This window comes from Bradysia coprophila, unplaced genomic scaffold (genome assembly GCF_014529535.1).
Source record: "Bradysia coprophila strain Holo2 unplaced genomic scaffold, BU_Bcop_v1 contig_94, whole genome shotgun sequence".
Taxonomy (NCBI): domain Eukaryota; kingdom Metazoa; phylum Arthropoda; class Insecta; order Diptera; family Sciaridae; genus Bradysia; species Bradysia coprophila.
The window spans coordinates 4,615,552-4,640,877 of NW_023504022.1; the positions used below are offsets into that span (position 1 = coordinate 4,615,552).

Here is a 25,326-nt window from a genome sequence, read left to right on the forward strand (position 1 = left end):
TTTTGGTGATTACATGGTACCAGTGCCTGTTTTAGGGAATTGAATTCGCTAACATTCCAAAAATTCCCGAAATTTCATGAGTTCTGGTTTCTTTAAAATCTTCTATAATACCATCCGAATGTAAGAAGCTGAAAAACATCTGAAAATGCAAAAAAAAAAAACGAAGGCTCAGCTCATCGAACTATTGTTATTTTAGAGAAACAGACAAAACGTGACGGAAAAATTAGTGAATTAATTCCCCGAAAATAGGCCCTCTGTAAGGTGCGGTTGATCTTTTTGATAAAAGTGAAACGGTAATTCTCTTACCGAGAAACCCTCTCAATACCAATGGTAGACGGAGATCTAATTCTCAAGAAACTAATTTGACTTTTTCTAAAAAGGACGTCCTTCATGTCAGTTACTCATTGCCTTTAAGTAGTACCGAATAGCCAACGAATGAAAATCTGTTTCGATCAAAATTTTCTTTGATATCTAACGCCGGTTTTGAAGACGAAATTCTGACAAAAATAGTTTTGATCGGAAAAGATTTGCAATTGATCGTCCGTGTTCAGCATAAACAATCGAAGACTGATTCACAATGTCATTTCAAATTAATTTTTTTTGTACACCAACTAATCCCCGTCGGAATGATCGACTTCTACAAGCTGCAATATTGTATACAACGTTTCAGTTAGCAAATAAATAATTATTTCAAGTGTAGCTAGACAATTAGTTAAATCCAATTTTACAAAAATTTGAAATGAGTTATCTTGTCAACTAACTGCCAGTTGAACGGTTTATCATTTTTGTAAAATAAAGTTGTAAATGGTGGATACAACGTAGTACAACACATAACTTTTGGCCTCGAATAATTTACTGTTTTTTTGTGTGTCTTGTTTGTTGCTAGTCGCACAAACGTTCTAATAAGCCCGCCCTAAACTGGATTACAAATTTAGAATGTAAGTTATTTAAATATCATTTGTGTTTGCATTGTAAGTTCATTTTATAGTATTAAGTTATGCCTTATGTAGCCAAATAGCCAGTTTTGTAATTTTAATTTTAAGAAAAAAAAAAGATTTTTTTTACTCTGTAATGCATTAGATGAATAACACCTTTTACAGACGGCTGTTGCCTTCAGCGGCGACAAGATCATATTACGTCTTTTGTTTTAATCTGTCGAAAATGCTTCGTTTGGAAGAAGTACAACAGATTCGATATGTTTGCTTGTTTCGTCTTGCCGTGAAAAGGTTAATAAATTATTATTATGATTCTAATTTGGAACTTCCTTCTTGGAAGCTCTAGTATATATGCCAGCTATAACTCAAAACTGTCGTTCTGATCTGCTACTGGATCGATAAAAGGAAAACTAATCAAGACACATTCTTCGGTCGAAGGTCTTCGTAAATTTCATTTCTCGTCAAAATTATGACTAAACCAGCGTTACCCATGAAAGCACTTGAAGCATCACAGCTCAACTTCACTGCTGTGAAAATAGTAAGTTTTCGCTGGAAGTGCATAGTTTCATATGAATAGCAAACTGCAGTTGATAAATGTTTCCTCGGAATGTTTCTTCGAATTTCTTTCTAAATATGAGTCTCCTTGGTCATACAGATACTCAAATTCAAATTTATAAAGTCTTGAAGGCAAGGGAAGGAATGCAGATACATTTTTGTCAACAAAGATGCACTTTTACTAGATTCTGAGAAGGTATGGAAGCCGTCAAGTGTTTCTTTCAATTGACAGATCGACTCTTTCTTATATCAAACAGAAATTCGTTTGTTGACCCAGAAATCACATTTTTGTCATGACCTTCAATTTAAAACTCGCACGTGTCGAGCACTGTCTATGTCCATGAACGTATCGCAGACGTATCAATCTATAATCATTAAATCTGCCACTTCTTCTGTTTAAACTATCACCTAATGTTCGATACAAAATCTTTTACTTCATTTGTTTTAACATTTATTTAACATTTTAACGTGGGGGTTATGGCACATTTTTAACGTTGCTGTCGACGTTGCTGATCAACCGTTTCTAAGAGATTTACTACATCTCATACTTTGCTCACCATTTTTCCACATAAAAACACATTCTGAATGGAAACGTCCCGAATGTCCCTTTATTTTGCATTTACAGATCTGATTTCGTTGGCTGATAAAATCACAGTATGCAATGTGTTTCTTTTGTAAAGATAGATAGACTTGTTAGCTTTTAACGCTCCGAATTTGACACCTGTCAATTCAGTGTTCATGCTAGGAACAGTGCTATGCAGGTTTATCACAAACAGCAAACTTGAAAATATTTTATCAAATACGAAGTGAAATTATAAATTTGAAATAAATTTAGCATTTTAGGATCATTTTTTATACAAAATAATTTCCTTTTTATACTTTATGGAATTAGACTAGAGCTACAAAATATTATTAGAATTCTTTGTTTTAAATTGTGTGATGGAAATATTTTCATGAGAGTATGATAAGTGTAGTGTCGATACCGAGAGAGAGATTGATAACAAGAAAATTTTGATGGTTTTTATAAAATAAGTATTATTTTAAATGAAGATCAACAATTATTTACATGAAAATCCCCATAATGTAAATAAACAAAAAATAAAAATATGAAAAATTAATTAAATAAATTAGACAAACAATGAATTCATTTGCCTAACATAATACTACAATAAAACTACAGATATCATTACAATGTAAATCTAGAATTTAAATTAATTAAAAAGAAAATAAATTACAAAAGAAAATGCAATTTTATTTCAACCCGAACATCACATTTTCTCCAGTTTTCGGATCGTTGTGAATTACAATCTCCCTTTACTGGGTCCCAAGGAAAAAAACCTCACACTTCACATAAAGTGTTTTGGAAGAGTCGAGAACACCTAACTCGCTAATGGTCGCAGGTCGACCGAGCTTCACATGATCTTTTAGGGGTAAGCGTACTGCAGCACTAAATCTATGTCTACAAAAAGTGTACGTGTCTACCTCTCACAAATTCTTTATATTTCCATATGATGTATACTTCCCATTGCTCATTTTGTTCAGCGAAAGTCGAAATAAGTATAAGTGCGTTGTGCATACTTCACTTTCTCCGTGATTATTTTACTTTCTGCTACAGAATCCTTTACTTCTTTAGTTTTAAAACACTTTTAATTATTTAAGGATGTAAGTTTGGAGGTGCCAACGACTGCTTATGGAAATTTAAGTTTCATAAGAAAGATGGAATTCAGCACTCCTATTTCTTCAGTGCTTCTACTTTCACCACAATACTGTCCTAAAAAATTCTTAAAAGGGACGCATTTATCCGATGCGTTTTTTTAGACAGGTATCATTCTACAAATGAGTCGGTACTCAGTAGCCAATATCTCCTAGCTATGGCCCTGAATTTTAGAAACATGAAATACAAAATTTGGGTGTCGGGGAATCTCGCACACGCGATCATAGTATGCGTCCTTTTACGACATGTAACGAAAAGTCATGACTGTGCGAGATTCACCACTTAGAGGTGAATCTCGCACACCATGAATTTGTGTGGTGTGCGAGATTACCCTACCCCAAAATTTGTTCGATATCTCCCAGGTCTTCCAGTTTCAAGTCTTTCCAAAATCTCCGGCACTACTCTTCGATTTTAATTTGTATCCGAACTTCTTGTGGTAAGCACTACTTCTTAGACCCCAAATTTCTTCGGAAATACGAGTTGACCGACTTGTTTGCAACATTTACAGGTCTCCGCTTGTGGGCACAGTTCTACCGAATTCAATGAATTACGTGAAAACATTGCGCGTTGTTGTGCCTAGAAGTCTATTTTTTCAGACCAGTTTCTCGTTTGCTATAACGATGAAGCAGCTGTTAATTTCAGGGAGATGAAAGTGAAGTTCGACATGTTTTATAATTTGGGAATGATTGGTAATTGATTCCACAGGAATTTTGTTGTACAAATGAAAATCTAGATTTTTATATTCTGAATTTTCTTAGGCACGCACTCGCAACAAGAATGAATTACTTCAATAAAATCTAGATGCTCATTTCTTCAACGAAATTCTTCCATTTACAAAACCACAACAACTCTAAAAATACAAAATACAAAATTCAAATGAACAGAAAATACAACAAAACGCCATTAGTATCAGTGGACGTATGTTAGAGGTCAATTCATACATGTGGGGTAGCGTAAGATTTGATTCTACCATTCTACCATTCCTCTTAAGAAAACTTATCAGTATCCCGAAGTTTAGAAATACTTTGATAATGAAGTTTCTTATATTGAACTTTTCAAGAAGGCTATATATCTCCGAATGTAATGTTCACTGACTTGTATGACATTCTAGGTGAAAATAAGTTTATGGCATTGATATAGCATAGGATAGATAAGCAAACACGAAGAACAAATAATAAAGGGTGCCACCTATCGTGAACATCAGCATCCAACACAAAATTTTGCATCTTCAAATAATTTGTCCGAAATCATTACGCGCCGTTTTCAGATCGTCAATTACGTTACACATCATTCATACATTCTTTCCGCATAAACGTTTTTCGTGTTTGCGTATTTACTCTATATCAATGGTTTCTGGTTCCCTATTAGGGTTGAAAATTTTCAAAAATTTCAAAAATTTTATGTTCAGAGCAATGGTTAAAAAGGTCCGATCTTAGAGTAAATTCTTCTAAAGCCATACAATACGAAAAAATACAATTCTTCTAGCGTGGGAAAAGCAAAGAAAAGGCTATAAGTTATATATGAAAAGTCCAATCTTTGTGTGAATTTGATCCGAGGCGTAGTCGAGGACAACAATCTCACGAAAATACGAGGGGGAAACCAACTCGGGTAATTGATTACACACTAGGGTGTAGCGTTTTGACTAAAGTATTTTGTTTTTTACGGCCTGCGGGTAGGTTCGATGCAGAATGGACCACTGAACACGAAAATACCAAAAAAAAAATTGAAGTTCGAAGCTCCCATGCGCACCTCTGAAAACAGACTTTTTTGGTCCCAAAGCCATAGTGAGATTAGTTCTGCCGGCTGTGCGGAAAAATATATCTTAAGTCTATATGATAATTAATCGTAGGGACAGTGGCTTCAATTTGGCATACTTTAAAATTTAAAAAAAATTGAGTCACCGTTGAACTATTACAAAAAGTGCTCCCGACCATGACTTTTTCAGCATTTTTTTGGATTTAAAGCTTTCTAGAATATGTCACTGGAAAGGAATATAGTCTTGTCGTAGCTCATTTTAAAGGGAATTTCAAGAGCTTTCAAACGAATATAGACTCGACGTAAAGATTCACCGGGTTGCAGATTCCATGACCTTGGTCGGTTTTCAGAGGTGCGCATGGGAGCTTCGAACTTAAATATTTTTTTTTGTATTTTCGTGTTCAGTGGACCATTCTGCATCGAACCTACCCGCAGGCCTTAAAAAACAAAATACTTTCATCAAAACGCTACACCCTATTACACACCCTACTCGGAATTGACGGAGAATCCGGTAATTAAACGGAATTGACAAGAATTGAAAGGAATTGACAGGAATTAATGGGAATTGAAAGGAATTGAAACAAATTGACAAGAAGTACTTTTAAAAATTGAAAGGGAATTGAAAGAAATTGAAAGGAAGTGGAAGTATAGCGAATCCGGCAATTAGATGAATTGATCCGGTAATTAAATGGAATTGACAGGAATTAATGGGAATTGTAAGAAATTGACAGTTAGTATCTATATAAATTGAAAGGGAATGGGGGATTGAAGTTTTGACCAATTCGACGCAGAACGTTATTCTAAGCAAAAAATTGTTCTACGGTATGCCTCTAAAATGCACAGATTTTTTTATAATTTTTTTTTTTTTTACAAAGTGCGACCCTAAATCGACCCAATTTTGTCAGCCGCCTAAAATGTGCCGGAGGCCGTTTCCAGTCTCGATACAGCAAGAACTACATGTGTATCGACAATTCTGATCAAAAGGATTTCTAAAAACAGTGTAAAATCAAAAATATAGGGCCATCAATTTGTAATTTTTTTACTATACGTTTCGAAGTTTAGACGAACCTATAAAAAGATCAGTGCATTTTAGAGACATACTGTTGAAAAATTTATTGTTTAGAATAATGTTTTACGTCGATTAAAAATAACTTGTCAAAGCTTCAGTCACCCATTGAAAGAAATTGAAATGATTTGAAATGAATTGAAAGGCAGTAGAGTGAATCCGGTAATTGAGGTAATTAAATGGAATTGACAGGAATTAAAAGGAATTGACAGGAATTAATGGTAATTGAAAGAAATTGACAGGAAGTATCTATAGAAATTAAAAGAGAATTGAAAGAAATTGAAAGGAATTAAAAGGAATTGAGAGAAAATAGGGCAAATCCGGCAATTAGACGAATTGCTCCGGTAACCCCTCGCGAAAACGTTACTTCATTCTTATATAGTTTCCGTCTTTTGATATTGTTTGCCTTGAACTTGAACAAGGGTAGTTAGTGCTGTATACTTACGTTTGGAACGTCCATAATCCAAACTGATATTTCTGTATCATATTTTATACAAGAAAACAAAAGGAACTGCAACACATTTTTGTTTAATAGTTTTTTTTTTAATATTTCATTTTTATAATTCATTCATTTTCATTATGTCTTATGATTATAATTAGTCGTTACTACAATTTCAAAAAGAATAAGAAAAATGGAAAAATAATAAGAAAACAAAAAAGAAAATTAAGAAATCAACAAAAATATTTATATTTTTAGTTAAAAATTTATTATAATCTTTCATTTTTTATTATTTATTTTTTTGCTTTTGTTTTTTTTGTTTTTTACTTTAAATATGCATGTTGTATGTCTGTGTTTTATAATTAAATACATAAAATATTTCTATTTTGTTTTTTTGTTTAAATTTTTTACTTACGCAATATTTTTATAGGATAATTTTGTTTATTTTTTTATATTTTTGATAGGTTTTTTTTCAATAGTTTTTTCTTTTAAATTATTCAATGCTTATCAATTAGAGAAATTAAAATGTACTCTATTGTTACATAGACATATTTTATTGATTAAATTTTGTTTTGTTTTTAATATTAGTTTTTGTTTATTTTAGTAAATGTATGCTTAATATTTTACGTTAATTTTACTTTAACAGAATAATTATGATTTTCAGTTTTCGTTTTTTTTATTTTTTAATAATTTTGTTTAATAAATCTTATTAATGAGATAAGTAAACCTGAATTTTATTGTTATTAAAAACAATCAATTTTGACATTGATTTATTACATTAATTGTATCGAGTAACTCAATTAAATTTTTTTCTTTTTTGTATTTATGGTAAGTAATTTCTTCTCCCTTTGTTTTTAATTAATATTCCTAAACCAAATATGCTCACTAAATTGTATATAAATATGTTTTATATACAACATACGAAAATTTTTATTTTTATTTTTTTATATTTTCTTCTATTTAAAATTAACCAAACCTGAATTTTTTTCTGTATTTTATTTATGTGTTTTTGTTTAATATAATTATTTTAGTTTGTTTTACTTTATTATTAGTATGCATATACATTTAGATAACCCTTATATTGTAAGTTTATTTATTTTAATATTATGCCAAGTTTATATACGCAAAAAAGAAGAATTAAAAATTTAAAACGAAATGCTTGGTTATAAGAAAAAAACATCATTGGTTATACAATACAAAAAAAATCATGAAAATTAAATAAGAATAAAAAATCATTGGAACGAAGAGAATAAAAAAACAGAAGTAAAAAAATACCCAAAAATAAGGAAAGTAAAAAAGCGAACTATGATAAGTTTTATTTTAATTAGATTTTCCGAGCTGGGAAACACTTAACATTGAAACTTTTTCTTTTAATTCATTTTATAATCTATTTTTTAGGCTGTTTGCCATCATCATCATTTATCTAATCATTATAAATTCCCTACAACGAGTTTCTCTTTCATTTAACATACGTGATTTGTTTTTCTCTTTTTTTTTGTTTTTAGTATTAATTAATAGTTTTTAATAGTTTTTCCTCTTTTTTTACAAGATACCCTAATTAATTTCCATTTTTTAAATTTAGTAATTCCATTTTTATGTTTTTTTAATTTTTTTAAATAGATCGTTGGATGGTGTTTTTTCATGTGTGTGTCTGTGTCGGGATATTAAACTCTTTAATTCTATTTTTTTTCATCTTCTTTAAATTTATTTATCAATAATTTCTTTTTATTTAGACTTTTTGTTTTTCAATTAAAAACGAACATTATGCAATATTATAAATTGTGTGTGTGTGGTTGTGTTGTTTTGTTTTTATCGTTTATTCTTATGATAAAATGTGTGGTCACTTATTCACTGTACATGCTAATACTCAGTTTTTATTTTGCTTTAAGTTTAATTTTACTTTGTAAATTTTAATATAATTTCATATGATTAAAGTTAACGTACCATTATTCTCATTGTGTTATTATGTTTAAAAAAGAAAAATCTCATTTCTGAATTACAATAAAAAAAAATGGAGAAACAAAGTTTTTATTTTTCCGAAAAAAGAAGATTTCGTTAAATAATATTTTTAACCTCAAAAATAATTGAAATGAAAACAGTTTTCCCAGGGGCTGTGTTGTTTTGTACGACAACTATTTTTCTATATTTAATTTAATGAAAAAAACTAAACATTTGACGGATAGACTTCAATGTGATTCGTTTTAGTTATCAAGTAGTAGTAAAGAGACATTTAAAAACGCTTTGTTTCGTTGACAACAGAATGCCGAATTATTTTTTTTTCTCGAAGCGATCTCTTCGCCGGCTTACACCGAAAATCGACATACTTCGCAAATACGAGTTCTGTGTCAACTGATATCATAAAAAAAATATATTTGATAAAACCCAACAGTTATGTGTTGTCTAAGGAAATTTTTCATATTGAAAAGAAAAGATTATGTCACTAGGTCGTTTGTTGTTCGGTGAAATTGTCACGCTGTAGTTTAATATTTTATTTAAAACACTTAACATAATTTTTATAGTGAATCTAACATCTAAAAATAAATCATGAACATTTTTCACCTTTGTTTCTTTTTAGTGCACAAAACCTCTAATTTACATCCCCCATTTTATTATCACATTGTTTTGTTTTTTTTTTTGTCATATACCTAATTAATCATTATCGCCTAAGAAATGCAATCATTCGTCTAGCAACTAGTTAAGGATTTTTTTTTTATTTTACTTACTTTTTTCATCGAATAATTTAAAACAAAGAAAGTTTTCTTTTAAAACAAAATAACAAAAAAAATTATTATTTGACAAAGTCAAAAATTACAATTAATTATGCAAAGGTGATACTTGTAACTAATTTTAAAAATTGGATTTATTCACTATAATAAGGTAAACAGGAATTTTACTAACCATTTTGTTTGTTTTCTTCCATAAAATATTGAAAATTTTTTTACTTTTTTTCATTTGAATTATTTTAGTTTTTTCATTTTATTATTAATTAGGTACTTCGTGTTACTTTCATTTTTTTTTGCCATTTCGGTAATATTTTATTAGTTTATTTTTTAATTAAATAAATTTTGTATTTTCATTTCTCGTTTAACTATATTTTGTTATCTCCATTTTTCTCCAAACAAAAAAAAAGTTCTCTGTTCCATTACTTAAGCGCTGTTCTACTAACCGTTAAAGTTAAAAGTCTTTAAAGTAAAAAAAAAATTGAAAAAGGCATCGCGTTCAATGTTAAATTACAACGAAACACTTTTTTTCATCAGTGAGTGATATGCATGTTCAGTTTACACATCGTAATCGGTAAAACAATTAAACAGCCGAGCAAAAGTTAAATGGTAAAGATTTGGCATTGATTAGGGATAGAGAGAACCAGGCGATTAAACCAGAGCGACTTGAACACATAAATTAATTGAATAAAAATCTATTCGCTTTTTGAGGTTTGTTCGTAAGTTAAGATAGTTCTGGGACTGAAAATAGGGATCTATTACTGATAACAGTGTCACCAATAAATGGCTATGATGCTCTTAAATAGCGAACTGGATTATAAAATTAAAAGAAGTACAAGATTCGGTATTAAACATTAGACGACAATTTAAACAACAGAAAATGAAGTAAAAGATTTTAATAGTTGCAAAACGAAAGATCATTTTATTCCATGGTTCATTTAAGCTGTGGATTCTGTGGAATCTCAGTCTTATTGATGTGCCATTGGCTCTACTTCGATCAATGAATGGGAATTTATTTTTTTAACATTATTTTGAGCAGATTTGCTTACCTCCCAAGCTTTCCGAGCTTGACTCTTAAAAATAGTTAACGCATAACAATGAATAAAAACAAGCAGGTAAGTAAATGGAGATTTGGCAAGAAGAAGATCAAATCACTTTACTGTATTAATACATTAAAATGAAGGCTGTAAAGATTGTTACCATAATATCAGCTCAAAAATTGAAAGTCAAAAACAAACTCAATTCCGAATTGAAGTTCTCCAGTTTTGCTGATAACTTTTATAACTCTAATCGTGATTTGCAGATTTAATTTGATGCAATGCACTTTGACAATAATTTTTCGGCTTTAACTTTAACGCATCTCACAATCCATCATGACAAATGACTAAAACAATCGTTACGTTCTATTTCTTTTTGTATATAAATTTCTATAGATTTCTTTTAGACAACAAAGTGTTTTACTATTAAAAATATTACCACGATTCTGACTGGGTGTTGATAGAGGCTTACTATATTTTGAGAAAATAAAGCCCGGAAAGAATGGGATTTCTCACAGTGAATGGTGCAACTATCCGCAACGGAAATGTATATCTCTGTGTGTGTGACTCTATCGTAAATCGAATCTCGAAAACAATATAATTCAATCAAAATCGTGATATTGTATTTATTCCCTAACAATTACAAAAAACAGGAATCAGTCTCTGCGGATAAATAAAATGTTTTCCTTATAAGTTAATTATTCACTTAGCATAACGTACTTCTTCTGTATTTTCATTTTTTTTGTTCTAATTTATATTAAAATTTATTGGATTTAATTATTGGAAAAATTGTATTTTCATTTATTTAACTTTTCTTACGATTTTCTCTTTTATTTTTGTTGTAAAAAATATTTTTTATTTTTTTATTTTTTCATTAATTTGTGAATACGCAACCACACATCCATACGACGACACACATATAGTTATATCATAAAATCATTTGTCAACCACAAAATGGCACTGCGCGAAATTATACCATTAAAATTAAGGGGACAATTTTATCGGTTTCTTTGTCTAGTCATAATAAATTTTCTCTTTTTTCATTTCTTTTGTTTTGAATTAAATTTATACTTAAAAATTCTTAAAAGTTTAGGGTTTTTTGATTTATGTTTTTTTAATTATTTATCCTGAATTTAAGTTTAAGTTTTTTTTTAAGAGAAAACTAAAAGGAAATAAGAAAAAGAAAACAAACAACAAAAAATGCAAAACAAAAAGATTTTTTTATCGTACAATTCTAGCTTCGTTTTTTAAGGTTTTGCTTTTTCTTCTCTCTTCTTTTTTTGTTTAAAAATTATATGCTCTTCTTGTTGAGTTGTTCTTACGATTATAATAACTATGATGATAGCACTTATTTTTAAAAGTCGTTCTTTTAGTCGAAAATTAATTGAAAATTTTCTATTTAACACAATTTCATTTAGGGATGGGGGATCTTACATAAATTCACAGTTCGTATTATAGAAATAAAATTTTAAACTCAACCAATATTTTTAATCAATACCGTCAATGATCTCTGTTTCTTTCGTTAGAACAAAAAAATAATAATTAATTTATCTGTGCTTAAGGCTTACGATGCGCGAAAAGGGTTTCTACGTAACTCGGCAATTTTGTTACTCTGATTTGACCTTTCAGAAACGACTGATAATCTGTTATTATGTCAGAACACCGAAGAATGTTCTGTTTTATAGCAAAATGTTATGGTACAAACAAATGAAGTACAAGATTGTGTGTGCTAAGCGACACTTGAAACAAAATGAAGTAACAGATTTAATGAATGTATCTCTTGCCGTTTCTAAAAGGTTAAATTTTACTGTGGACTGCAAAGGTAATATAATAATGAGTTTCGTCAATAAGATTGAAAGTTGAACTGTTTTAAATAGTGTGAACGGTGTGACATGGTTTCCTTTGGGTCGCTAGAATTAACGAGCAATTCGGTAGAATTCCGTGAGCGACAAAACGATTAATACAAGAAGAATAGTCAGACAAATACGGTACAAGGATTTATCAAAGAATTTATTACAAGTTGTTTAGCCGGTTTTACCAACGAAAGCGGGGTTAATTTCTTGATGAAGAAACTATTAGGGAAATTGAATTGGCTTTCAAAGACTACGTAAAATGTTGGTACGGCATTTTTGGTCCAACCTATGGTATTGTGTAATTGAGGGGGAAAAAATGAGTGAAAACGGAAAAATTTCAATTTTCAATTTGTCACAAAATTGTGGTGGTATATTTAACATATTCAGTTGCTTAAACTCTACTTCCATTTAGACATTGACAACATAAATTATATTACCCAACCTAACAAAAAAAAAGAATAAATTTGTCAAAATATTTTCCTTTCGTTCGATTAATTTATTTTTTGTATAATTTGTTTTGTTTCTTTGTATATTTCTTTAAGCGAATTAACGTGCAAAATTTCCTTAATTTTAATTGTAGTCCAACAAAGTTTTACACAACTAACTTAATTTAAAAAAGAAAAATTAAAGAAAAACGGCAAAAGAAGGAAAAATTGGTTCCTTCCAAAATGAAAATTATTCTATTGAACAATAATTGGTCGTTAGTTAGAGTCCTTGTATGAGAAACGTATATATATTGCATAATTGCGGAATAATCTTAATTGTTTTTTGTATGGTTGAAAGAGCATAATGAAATAAACTACAAAAAAATTATTTTTTTTTCTCTTCAATTATTTCAAGCAGAATTGAATAGCCACTTGTCGTTTCCGTTAATATTGTTGTTTAAGGAATTCATCTGCATTTGACAAGGAAATAATTTTTGGATTTTAATTAAATTTGTTTCGAAGAAATTCAATTTTGCAAAATTATAGATTTTTGCTATAATGGTCTGAAGCAGATCGATTCAATTTATTGCGAAATAATTACCTTCTTGTGGTGCTCCGTATCCGGATTGTTGTGATGCACCAATGTTACCGTATGATCGGGGTCCATAAGACGATGGTTGGTCATTTGAATAGTTTCCTGTATCGATTCAATAATAAATAAGTGAGCGAGAGTTAGCTTCTGATGAATTTGATTTAAGATATTTGGAAGGGATTTTATCTGAAGTACTTTGACCTATGCATCAACACGAACCCTCATAGGTCCGTGGAACGACGAAGCTGCAGAGAATCCGGACTCTCCGAACATTCACTATATTTTTAGTCATAACTCTCGTGGATGTACTCGCACCAAGCAGTGCGTATACTCTACCTGTAGGTCTTTCCAAGGCCAACATTCGTACAACATTACAACAATTTAAAATAATTTTTTCTTGAGTTATTGCCGAAAAACTGTTTTCGGTACCCTCTGACATGTCTTTACGTTTGAGCGCTTTTCACAGAAAACAAATTTTTGAGAGCTTTTGACAGAAAACATTTTTTTTAAGAAAAAGTGAAAGATACGTGTTTCTAGAATTGAAAGACGAATCCAACGAGCTATCACTCATTAAAATCGGAGACCGCTTGTTCCCCAATCGCCCGAAGTCTTGGCGATATGACTCTTAACTTTTCACAATATGGACAAGACAACGGCAAATCACAGCAAAACTAAAAATTCAAATTACATACCGTAGCCACCATAGCTGCTGTAATCTGAAGCCGATTTTGTCGAATTCATTCCACCTGGACCGGATGGCGGCATACCAGGACCTGCACCGGCCGGCGCACCAGCTCCAGACTGGCCACGTGAATACATATCACCGCCTGAAACGCATAACAATGGAAGAGATTGTAAATTTTTATTACAGCTTAGGATCCTCGTCCATATTTTGTCCATCAATTATAAAATGCATAGTTTGAAATAAAGAAATATGCTGAAGAAACATCGTAATAATTTGAAATCTATAGACAACATAAAAATTGATAAATTAAAATTAAAAAGTTAGAAATCATTTCAATTATTATTAAATTTAAAAATATTTCTTGTGTTTTGCTTCTATAAAAATTTGCCTTATCGTTAAAAAGAGAGTTTCTTTAAGCTAGACGTATAAATCTTTCATTAAAATTAAGTGACAATTGTTCCAGTGTTAAAGTTAATTTTACATTTTTCGTTAGGTCTAACATTAAAGGTAGAAACGCGCGGATACATTCTCGATGTGAGGTCATATTAAAACTACCAGAAACAAATTGACGGAAAATTTAACACGTAACGTACTTCAAGTTCTTACATTAAAACTTACGAACAATTTTGTTTACTTTATAATTTGCTTAAATGTAAATTCTATAAAATAATTCAATTTTTCGTATACTAATTCTATCATCAAAATTCGATTAAATTAAATTGACGACGGAATAACAAAGAAATATTTACTAAATGTAACAAAAATTAAATATAAAAAAGGAGAAAAAAAAACATTTTCAAATTCAACGAAACAACAACAGATCGGGAGTGGACAATCATCCTTCGAGTACGTTCGAAGAGCCTCATATGTTGAAGCGGTATAGTTCGGAAGGCACCTAATTGATCCTTTCGTGAATACAGAAATGAATTCGGAAATAGGTACACTGTTTTTCTTTTGCTCAGAATGAACTGATTGTTCACTCTTTGTAAAGTAAACAATTGAAATACAAGCTACCCTTTACCCAGAGTGTCTTTGCTACGTTGACGTCGTTGTTGAAGTCATCAATGTGCGCACATGGCATACAATAGGGCGTATCGAATTTTGCAAATTTTAAGGACCGCGATAGCCTGTGTGCGGAAAACGTATATCATCGAAAACTGTGTCCGGGCATGTGGTTGATGGATCCAATGGAGCCATGGAAGAAGTCCCCCCGGGCGACTTTAAGTTTCCGAAGGTCATAATTCGGAAAGTTGATAGTATTTTTGAAAACAATGTTCTAGCGGAATGTAGAGCTTTGAAAACTCTACAAAACTACCGAAGAAACCGATGGTCCAAAAGGTGCCATTGCCAAGATTGATTAGCATCGAAAATGTGACCTTTTGGTTTTTGACTTATATTTCCTGAGAGACAAATGATTTTTTTTAGCCTGTGGTATGAGGTGGTAGAGGAGGTCGAGCACTACCAGTACACTAGGCATGTCCCGATCGGATATACTCTTGAAATCACTTTTATAACATTTGTGAATGGAATTTTTAAGAGTGGCCACGTCGCCCACGAAGTAAGTGCAGACACTGCAACCGGTACTGGTGAGTCGAGGACACCTTGGCCAGTAAGTATGCATAATATTCCATGACAGTAGCTGAACTCTTTCACAAAATATTTGTTATTTCGATGTGGCACTTGTATTGAAACAATATGCTACGAACTTCAATTTTTCGTAAATATATCGACTAATATGTATAATCTGTGTATTTGCAACGAAATCGACTTCTTACTACTATTCGTGGGTGAAATAACTAATGAAATCGATTATTTCTCGTTTTTCTCATAAATTCAATTTATTCAGATTTTGTAGTACAAAGTGTGCCACATCGAAATCACAGATATTTTGTGAAAAAGTTCAGCTACTGTCGTGGAGTATTATGCATACTTACTGGCCAAGGTGTCCTCGACTCAACAGCACCGGTTGCAGTGTCTGCACTTGCTTCGTGGGCGACGTGGCCACTCTTAAAAATTCCATTCACAAATGTTATAAAAGTGATTTCAAGAGTATATCCGATCGGGACATGCCTAGTGTACTGGTAGTGCTCGACCTCCTCTACCACCTCATACCACAGGCTAAAAAAAATCATTTGTCTCTCAGGAAATATAAGTCAAAAACCAAAAGGTCACATTTTCGATGCTAATCAATCTTGGCAATGGCACCTTTTGGACCATCGGTTTTTTCGGTAGATTTGTAGAGTTTTCAAAGCTCTACATCCCGCTAGAACATTGTTTTCAAAAATACTCTCAACTTTCCGAATTATGACCATCGGAAACTTAAAGCCGCCCGGTGGGACTTCTTCCATGGCTCCATTGGATCCATCAACCACATGCCCGGACACAGTTTTCGATGATCTACGTTTTCCGCACACAGGCTATCGCGGTCCTTAAAATTTGCAAAATTCGATACGCCCTAGCATACAATACAGTAGCAAATACACTACACAGCTTGTGTCTCAACTGTTTAGCTCTAGAGCAAACAACTATTCAAATCTATGAATTTGTTACGATAGTAACATACGTGTGTAATATCGCTGAAACTTTACTTTAACTTTTTAGAAACGGTTCAGCTTCAAAATCAATAAATCTGTTACTTCCAGTCAAGTCAGCATGTTCTAAATCCAAATCTTCAATATTTTTATCATTCCGCTATGTAAGCGACCACTAGCCAGAGCTAGATAACTTTCAGTTCAATCATGGACGAACTGGCTACCAAGAAGCCCTTCTGAATAACGAAAATGGTTCAATGAACTTCGTGTTGGAAATTCCAACTTGGAATATGCAATTGGTATAATTCTAAGTACTAATTCAGAGAAGTAGTTTAAATGATTGTAAAAACTTAGTAATAAGATCACTAAAGCGTAAAATTGTATGAAATCAGTGAACAGCCAAAAGGCTCAGACTCGTTTTATTGGAGGTCCGGATACAAGTTATACTAGAAATATCCAGTCCACAACTTCCAACACTTCGTTCATGCAAAAAACTCTCTTCGGACCAGGCCGGGCCTGAGTTCAGTCAAATGGTAGAAGGTTGAAGACAACAATTTAGACTTGCTTCAAGTGGAACAGTACTCATTGAGTGCACCAACCTAATAATGACATTCAACGAACACAAAAATAGAAACAATGAACCCGAGATGATGAGTTTTCTTCCATGTATAGCCGGGAAAATGTGTCTGACCATCGTTATGGTAAGAAGTTCAATGCATTAGCTAAATTATCTCTGAAAAAGACATTTTCCCAGAAGGACACCGAAGTGGTAATAAATCGATTTGTCTTGGGACGTTTGAACTTTTCCGGACAAATAACAATAGAAAATTCTCCTCGTTTTTGAACAAAAACTGAACAAAAAAACATTCAAAATAAAAAAATTTGTAAATTAAAAAAAAATCAAATTTTCCAATACTTACTAGTCCTGACTACTTTCAATGTCCGTTGCGACGATTTTCGATCATCAGTTTGAGAGAGTCTGCGTTTCATTACTCTCCTCGTATCTTAAATTAACAAAATAACGAAAAAGCAAAAATAATAGAATTTCGTTGTTGTTGAATCTGATTTTGGCATAGTAGTGGCGGTATGTGAACCTTTTTGAATTTTTTTAAAATTAAATTACAAACATTTGGGTTACAACTAAATCGTAAAAAAATAACATTAACTCGGTTCATCTCCTTCGGACCACTGATGACACGTCGCGTCGAGAATAATATATTTCGGTGAAGCTGTAGTGCGATTATTATTATCACAAGTTTCTTTAACGTCTGTAGGTCTTAAGTCGTCGTACATATCAGTCTGAAACCTGTGCCGTGCTACGAGGGGCACCCTAAAAGTTTCGGGAATCGGGTATTTCCGACGCATAAAAGTATTTAATTTGAACATATTCGTAAATTTCAACATTTTTTAAGTAAAATGACGTCTTAAGATCGTAAAAAAAAGATTTTGTTGTGAGTTGAGGAACATTTATAAAAAGGCTTGTCGGCCATTTTTGAAAATGGAAGAATTCATTTTCTGAAGTGCTGTTCGTTTTTTATTTTTTCTTAAATAATTATTTTTTATTAAAGTATTTTTATGTTCTCATGTAAAGTATGGTCCATCTAAATGGTAATAAGTCATATACGCGGCCTTCAAATGTTGACACTTCGTAGTAATGCGATAAATTAAAAACACCTACTGCTGACGGATTCAGAGCTCCACAGATCTGCCTCAAAAACAGGTTTTGATAATTGAAAGTACTTTGCTGTTGCATTGGACTCTCAGCTATCAGAAAAGTCATAATTCATGTGAAATAATTTGATATACGCAGATAAAACCAGTTTGGTCTTAGTCAGTGTCCCTTGGCAAATTGTGTAGTCCTAGAACAATTTCGCTAAAAACTTTCCAAGAACTTATATTTTTACTGTATTTTTTTCGATTATATATTCCTCACTTTTACTCAAAGCAAATTAACCAAGAAACAGCCACGATATAGGCCTTAAGGCACAAAAAATGTGATCTCAAAGTGAGACTTCAGTATCAGGCTTTTTCGTGATTTAAATTTCTCGGCCTTAATATCTCAGGCATCTCACGTTCTGCCTGGAAAGGGATGGACTTTTATAACTGAAACATAAGCTATTGTTTCACTAGGAAACAGGTCATGTTACATCTCAAATTTTAGAAATAAACTGATCCATTTTGTAGGGCCGCTCTCGCAGTGAAATTGCATGTGAATCTAATTCTTTCGATTTTTCCCGAAATTTCTGATGAAATCTGTTAGGATTCCTTAGATACATATTTTTAGGATTCTTTTATCGAACTATTCTGGTATTACATCGATACTGAGACCCAAACAACAGAAACCCTGGTCTAAACTTGCCAAAGTCGTGAAATTTTAGTTCAATTTTTAATGATAAGCCCTAATGTCTGAGTACACCATTTTTTCGAACTGAGTTGGCTATTTACCTTAAAAAATGTTGAAATTTACGAATATGTTCAAATTAAATACTATTATGCATCGGAAATACCCGATTCCCGAAACTTTTAGGGTGCCCCTCGTAATACACTGCTTAAGACGAAAAAGGTTTGCTACTGACACTTAGAAGAGCTTGGACAGCCCTCGTCGAGCGTAGACCTTGTTGTTTTACAAAACGTAGGTAGGGTAACCAAATTGATGTCAAAATGAAGGTATTGATCGGAAACGACGAATGAAATTTTAAATAAAAAAATTTTATTTGAAGATCTGTCGTGACTGGTAAGTTAAATATTTGATTTTATTTCTCCGGGACTGAAATGTCATACTTCATGAGTCTCCTTCATTTTGACACCAATTACATTTTCCTGGCAATGTAAGCTAACGGAGGCAAATACCAAGCCTACTCTCTTTAGTGCACTCATCATATGCCAAAAGAAACATTATTCGGTTAAGAAATCAGTGCAACCACACAGATACTAAACCTAATTCAAACTGAGATGCATGAATGCTCTCGGTCCACGTATTCACACTATAAAGTCTTAATACTGTTAGCTGTACGCTAAACATTCATTACAACCTGAATATTACACAGCGCTTTCGTTATCGAACAAAAACTGAATTTATTGTAATTTTGACAACGGTCAAGCGTCGAGTACCAAATCTTGTACTTCTGTTCGTTTCGCTTTAATATAGAAGACCTCTAACTAGAGATGATGATGATTCATTGTTGTCATGAACAGACAACCAGCAAATCGATTCATATTTCCATGTCAAAATCGAAAATATGGAATCGAATCAATGTCATAGCCATCTCTGCCATCATACTGACAATCAAAAACAAATTGATTTTACGCCAACCGATAAAAATATGTTTGTTGTTCAGCAGGAACTCATTCGATCGCTAAGAATGTGCATGAATGCAATGCGATGAGTGAGTCAAAGTCAACTTATATGTGAAAGAAAATGAACTAAATTCCGTTTGTTGTTGAATGCGACTTGTGTAATTTATTATCACACTTTTCAACAAGTGCACTGTCAGCAAACTGTCACAGAAACACCTGGATTGGTAATGTACATTTTTTATGTACTGCGCGACGACATGGTTCTCGCTATTATTTGTTTGCACATTTAGTGGAAAAGAACGAAGAATTTGACTCAAACAAAAAAAAAACTGAAAGGTCGACTCGAGCCGATTGGGAATTAAAAGTAATAAATTTGAAGTAGGTGTAGGCTGGCCTGTACTAATTGGAGCGACTAGTAGTCATGGTAAAGTTTTGATACGTTGAACTGAATATCAATGTCCCACCCCCTCTTAGAAAAATTAGAAAAAGTTATTTGTTTACAGAGGGAAGAAAATAGAAAATTCCGACAAGAAATATGTTTACTTGAGTTGGAATTTCCTATATCTCTCAGAGGTGAACACAACGTCTGTTGTAGACGGTAGATTTTAGGTAATTTCGCGAGTTTTAGGCCATGTTTGGTATCTACGTGTCGCTCATGAAAATCTGCGTCGATCCATGGCACCTTCGGGTGCCGACGCACCCATCATACCCCTACAAAATTCGCAATGTAAGCTGTATTCTATCGAAAAACAGGAACGAAGTGAGGGCGACAAGCGAAAGTGCCTAAAGTCAACCGTCTACAACAGATGCGTATACAACTTTTCATTCTAATGGCCTAAATTACGAGAACAATCAATTCACCATAATGTACCATTTTTGACAACATAAACAAAGTGACAGTTCAAGTAAAAAAAGTTCTGTTTTCTCCCCATGATGGGAGAGATAAAGTGCTCACTAGAAATGTCATTCGACCAATCGTGAACAAAAATCAATTTTCTCATGTGGGGAGAAAATAAGGTTAACCACACGGAACGCATAAAAAGAAATTATTGGAGATGTAACGAACAACCTTGGCTTGGAATATATTTTCTGCTTTGAATCTCAAAATGTTAGCCACACGACGACAAGCGCACCGCTTAGCACATCCAGAAACTGCGCAAAGGTCCACAAAGTTACTAAGTTGAATACATTGAACTGGCTCTTTCGCTGTCTAGTGTTGTAAACTTTGGGAAGGTCATGCAGATTATGATACGTTATTGACCCTTCTAATGTTTACAGCCTTGATCTAACGTACACAACATATCCTATGGTTATTTGGATCACAAGGGACGAAAGTAAAAAAATTCAACCGTGTGCGAAGTTTGCAGCCCGTGGCCGAAGGCCAGGGCGGCAATCGCACAGGTTGAATTTTGTTACGTCGTGCCATGTGATCCACACAACTTTTCATTACAACAACTACGAAAATTGTAATTTGAGCTTCCTAAACACGTTCCAACTGATGAAATTTACCGAAATAAGCTGAAATATGCGGGGGTCCAGGGGGCGGCAGCCCCCTGGTAAAAGGAAAATTTATAAATTATTGGCAACGTTCTTTTCTATCACAACAATCACAGTGATCACAACGACACCAGACGGAACACATGTTTTTGCTGTCATTTACTTTCGCATCCTCGTTTGAGGGGCGAAAGTACTTTCGCTCCTCTGTTGGGAGGCGAAATTTTTTTCACACCTCTTGTGATGTCGTGGCTAACTGAGAGTTGACTTTTTATACTTTCGCATCTCATTCAAGAAGCGAAAATTACAACTTTCGTAGTTGGTGTAATGAAATAGTCATTTCACCACATCACTGTACCCTCAGGAGTACGTCAGAGCCCGAATAGGGACATTTATGTCAATCAAAATTGCGTCTGCGTTTCCATGAAATAGCATTAAAGCCAGAGGAATATGTGTTCCATCCACGAATGCGCGTTTCAAGAAAATAAATTTGACATTTCCAAACTTAGGCCGAAAGCACACAATCAATTTAGCGTTGATGGGATCGTGTCTGCGTTTTCCATTGTTTAGTCTGTGGTGAATATCGAATTGCAGTGGAAAACGCAGCATAATTGTGGATCCCATCAACGTAAAATTGCTCGGGTGCTTTCCGCCTAAGATTGCGTAATTCATAGCTAAGACTGGCTATCGTTTGTTGTCATTTTAGTTGATAAATTTCGTTGAGCTGCATCGCTGAGCCCGAAACATACATTATTTAACGAATGTAGCAGCCGGCTAAAAGTAACCTTAAAATCAAATTGTGTCGGCTAAAACTAGGTTGCTTAAATCGTACTACTGGTAAAATAACATCATCGGAACCGTAACAACTATTAGTGTTAAAACAACAATTGCGAGATTATTAAATTGTCTTAAAAGTAGGTGTTCGTTGGCGGTGTTGCTAATGCTAATGAAAGGAAATAGAAACAAAAATCATTTACCAGTTCCAGCTGTTCCTGATGAATTTTGTTGTGCCATCCATGAGTTCCAAGTAGCTCCACTCGATGCTCCACCTTGGCCAGTCGACGAGTTGTACATATCTACATTCAGAGACGGTTATCAATCAATCGAATCACCGACAATACAAATAGTCGAAAGCAAAGTCGTTTTACCGTAATTGTTATAGTTAGGCTGCTGTTGAGCGGCTGGATAATTATTCCATTGTTGTGGTCCAGGCGGTGCTCCCCAATTCGGATATGAAGCCGGTGCATTTGCACTGTATCCATAGCCTTGTTGCTGCGAAGTACCCCATGCAGCAGCCTGATATGACGGCATCATATTTGGAGCACCCATCGCCATATTCATTGGTGGACCACCAATCTGTCCATTCGGACCCTGCATCATTCCCATCGGTGCGCCTTGAGGTTGACCCCATTGGCCATTGTCATTCTGGCCTTTACTGCCGCCAGATCCGTCACGTGGTTCAGCTTTTTTGATTTCCACTTGCTTGCCGTTTAAGTTGATGTAATGTTCGCGTGTGACGCGTTCCACCGATGCATCGTCTTCAAAAGACAAAAAACCGAATCCTCGCGATTTTTTCTTCTCTTGATCGTACATGATCACCACTTCCATCACTTTCCCATAGTGACTGAAGAATGAACGCAAATCAGTTTCCGTAACATTTGACGGCAATCCTCCGAGGAAGACTTTCGGATAGCCGCCACCTTTTTTCGGCTTTTGAAGAGTACGTGGATTGCATGGTTTCGGGTCAATTGTACTGGAAAATATCGGACGCGAAAGGAAACGTGGTAACAAAATCTTCGGGAAAACAACGGAAAAACCTTACCGCCCATCTAGCTGATGTGGTCCATTGTTCAGGACTAACGAAACGTGTGAAGGATCAGCGAATGTTACAAAGCCGAATCCACGCGATCGACCGCTATCGTTATTCTTCATAACGACACAATCGATGACATCTCCGAATCTTTGGAAAAACCTCTGTAAATTATCGTGCGTGGTTTCCCATGACAAACCACCAACGAACAACTTTCTGGAAATAGAAAATTGAGTTTGTTTAGCTCAACGTTTACAATAAGGTCCACTTGAAAAAAACATTTACTGTTTTTACCACCACAGTAGAAGCACAATACTTTCCGATTCATTCACTGAACGATATGGGACATACTCAGCAACTTGAGTGTCATAAATTCACTTCAATTCAACAATAGATAACCGAAGAATTTTATGTGCTAGACTATATCAAAAATCATCCATAATAAATTATAGCGACACGGAATTTCTCCTTGTGAACGATTTGTTCATTACTGACTGGACAGGGGACACAGGGGAAAAGACCCACTTAATTTAACTGAGCTCGATGGGTGATACGTCCAAATTTCTACTCTCTTTTAACACTCTATGCAGTGTTAAAAGAGCGTAAAAGAAAAGAAAATGACCAGTTACTGAACTAGTCTCGAAGGGTGATACGTCAAAATTTGTATGTAAACGTCCAGTTAACTAGGAACAAACCAGTTAATTTAACTGAGTTTGATGGGTGAATACTCTTTTTGATATTCTCTTTTAACTGCCCATGTAAAGAGCGACGTATGGGCGACGTATAGTGTCAAAATTGACATTAGAACAAAAAAATATGTCAATTTTGACACTATAAGTCGCCCATATGCCGTTATCTTGATGACCAGTAACACTCTTTAGTCATATTCTCAACGAACGATATAAATAACTCAGTTGCAAGCGACATTTTTCTACAAATCAAGTTTTCGTTTCCTAAATTCTTCAAGATTCAGAACTATAACACAAAATAAATGCCACCGTAACAGCTGGCCGTAGACGGTTTCAGAAAACATTTTACGTCAATGCCTTAAAGAAAAGTTGTTCAGTGCGTCACATAATTGATCAAACTACACCAATGAGTGTTACAGTACATTGTAATATGAACATTATACTTAAACCACGGGTATGACACTTCTATTTAGCAAGAAACAGTCGTAAATGAAACCTGCGAATTTTACTAAATTGCCTAAGCGTAAATAGAAATATTTCATAACATAAATCGTTGTTGTTGTTGATAAATTCTGGATAAATTGAAAGGCGAGTCGGTCAGTTGGAACAGGGCTTGTAAAAAAGTCGAAAATTTAATCGGCAACAATAAAATTCGTTCCAACCTATTGTGACCTGACTAAAACTTGAGTACTCTACCCTATACCTTCAGAACGCGAGAGTGTGCCGAACGTCGCAAGTGCTAAATTTGTTATTCTGATAACAAACTGTAGCTGATAGCGTGGCATCCACGTATGAAATAAATAAATTATTTCGTGATGTTGATTTTTTTGCATTTTTTAATGGTTTTCCGGATGTTGGACGATCGGCACAAAGCATCTGCTGGTTGTTTACAACCGAGCAGCCCCTGATTGGGATGTCATTGTTGACGATACAGTAAAATTTCATTCCGATTTGCATAAGAAATTTGTTCGGTGTTTTGAGATCGTTGTTCGACAGCGAACGAAACACTCAACATACTGTAGTCGCTTCGTAAATGAAAATGAAAATATTTGAGATCATCGCATTTGACGTCGAGAAAAATAAGATCAACAAAACAAATACAATGTTTTGATATTTGTCGAGGTGTATTTAGATATACATGTACGACATGTACCTACTTTTGGCATATGGCGTAAAAAAAATTTTTACCGCAAATAATTTAATGGATGAAGGCATCATCGGATCGTAGTGTTGCAAATTTTCGACCGAATTTCGTCGGATTTGAGCGATAAAAACGATGAAAATGTATCGTAAATACGGCTATTTCATATGTGGCAGCTATAAGAACTAGGCAAAACTCACCCCTTTTCATCATCGTCCATCATATTGTCGGGAATCATCCGCATTACTCTTTCTAACCACAAATATTACGACAACCAATCAATCGCAAAAACAAAAAAAAATTCACGCGTCTTCAACTTATCGAAAACACAATTTATGCACTTAATTTGTCTACGATCACTTAGAAGCCGCAAATTTTATATCGGAAATATAATTGCGCTGTTTCTTACCTACTTAACTAAAAATTAAATTTGGAAGTTGCTTCCTTAAATATATAATTATAGTCCTTATTTAAAACTACAAGTACACTAAAAATGTGTTGGGAAAGTATTAGATACGCATGTTCATTTTCGATTCGAAAAAGCGACATCCAGCGACATGAACGAAGTGAATTCGTTCATTTTGGTAT

General features: G+C 33.5%; 1 protein-coding gene across 2 annotated transcripts; it reads right to left on the bottom strand.

Annotated features, from left to right (window-relative positions):
* Positions 1-7,315: 7,315 nt before the first annotated feature.
* Positions 7,316-25,302, bottom strand: LOC119085045 (heterogeneous nuclear ribonucleoprotein 27C-like). 2 transcript variants are annotated; one of them, XM_037195256.1, is made up of 8 exons: positions 24,939-25,289; positions 22,921-23,124; positions 22,247-22,851; positions 22,076-22,174; positions 17,228-17,311; positions 13,784-13,918; positions 13,101-13,196; positions 7,316-12,969 (listed from the first exon to the last, which is right to left on the bottom strand). In XM_037195256.1, the coding sequence occupies exons 1-8, from the start codon at positions 24,980-24,982 to the stop codon at positions 12,944-12,946; spliced, it is 1,293 nt and encodes a 430-aa protein (XP_037051151.1). In that variant the 5' UTR covers positions 24,983-25,289; the 3' UTR covers positions 7,316-12,943. The 2 variants fall into 2 exon arrangements, with proteins under 2 accessions (XP_037051151.1, XP_037051153.1); XM_037195258.1 differs by lacking the exon at positions 17,228-17,311 and having other exon boundaries at positions 24,939-25,302.
* Between the last annotated feature and the right edge of the window lie 24 nt (positions 25,303-25,326).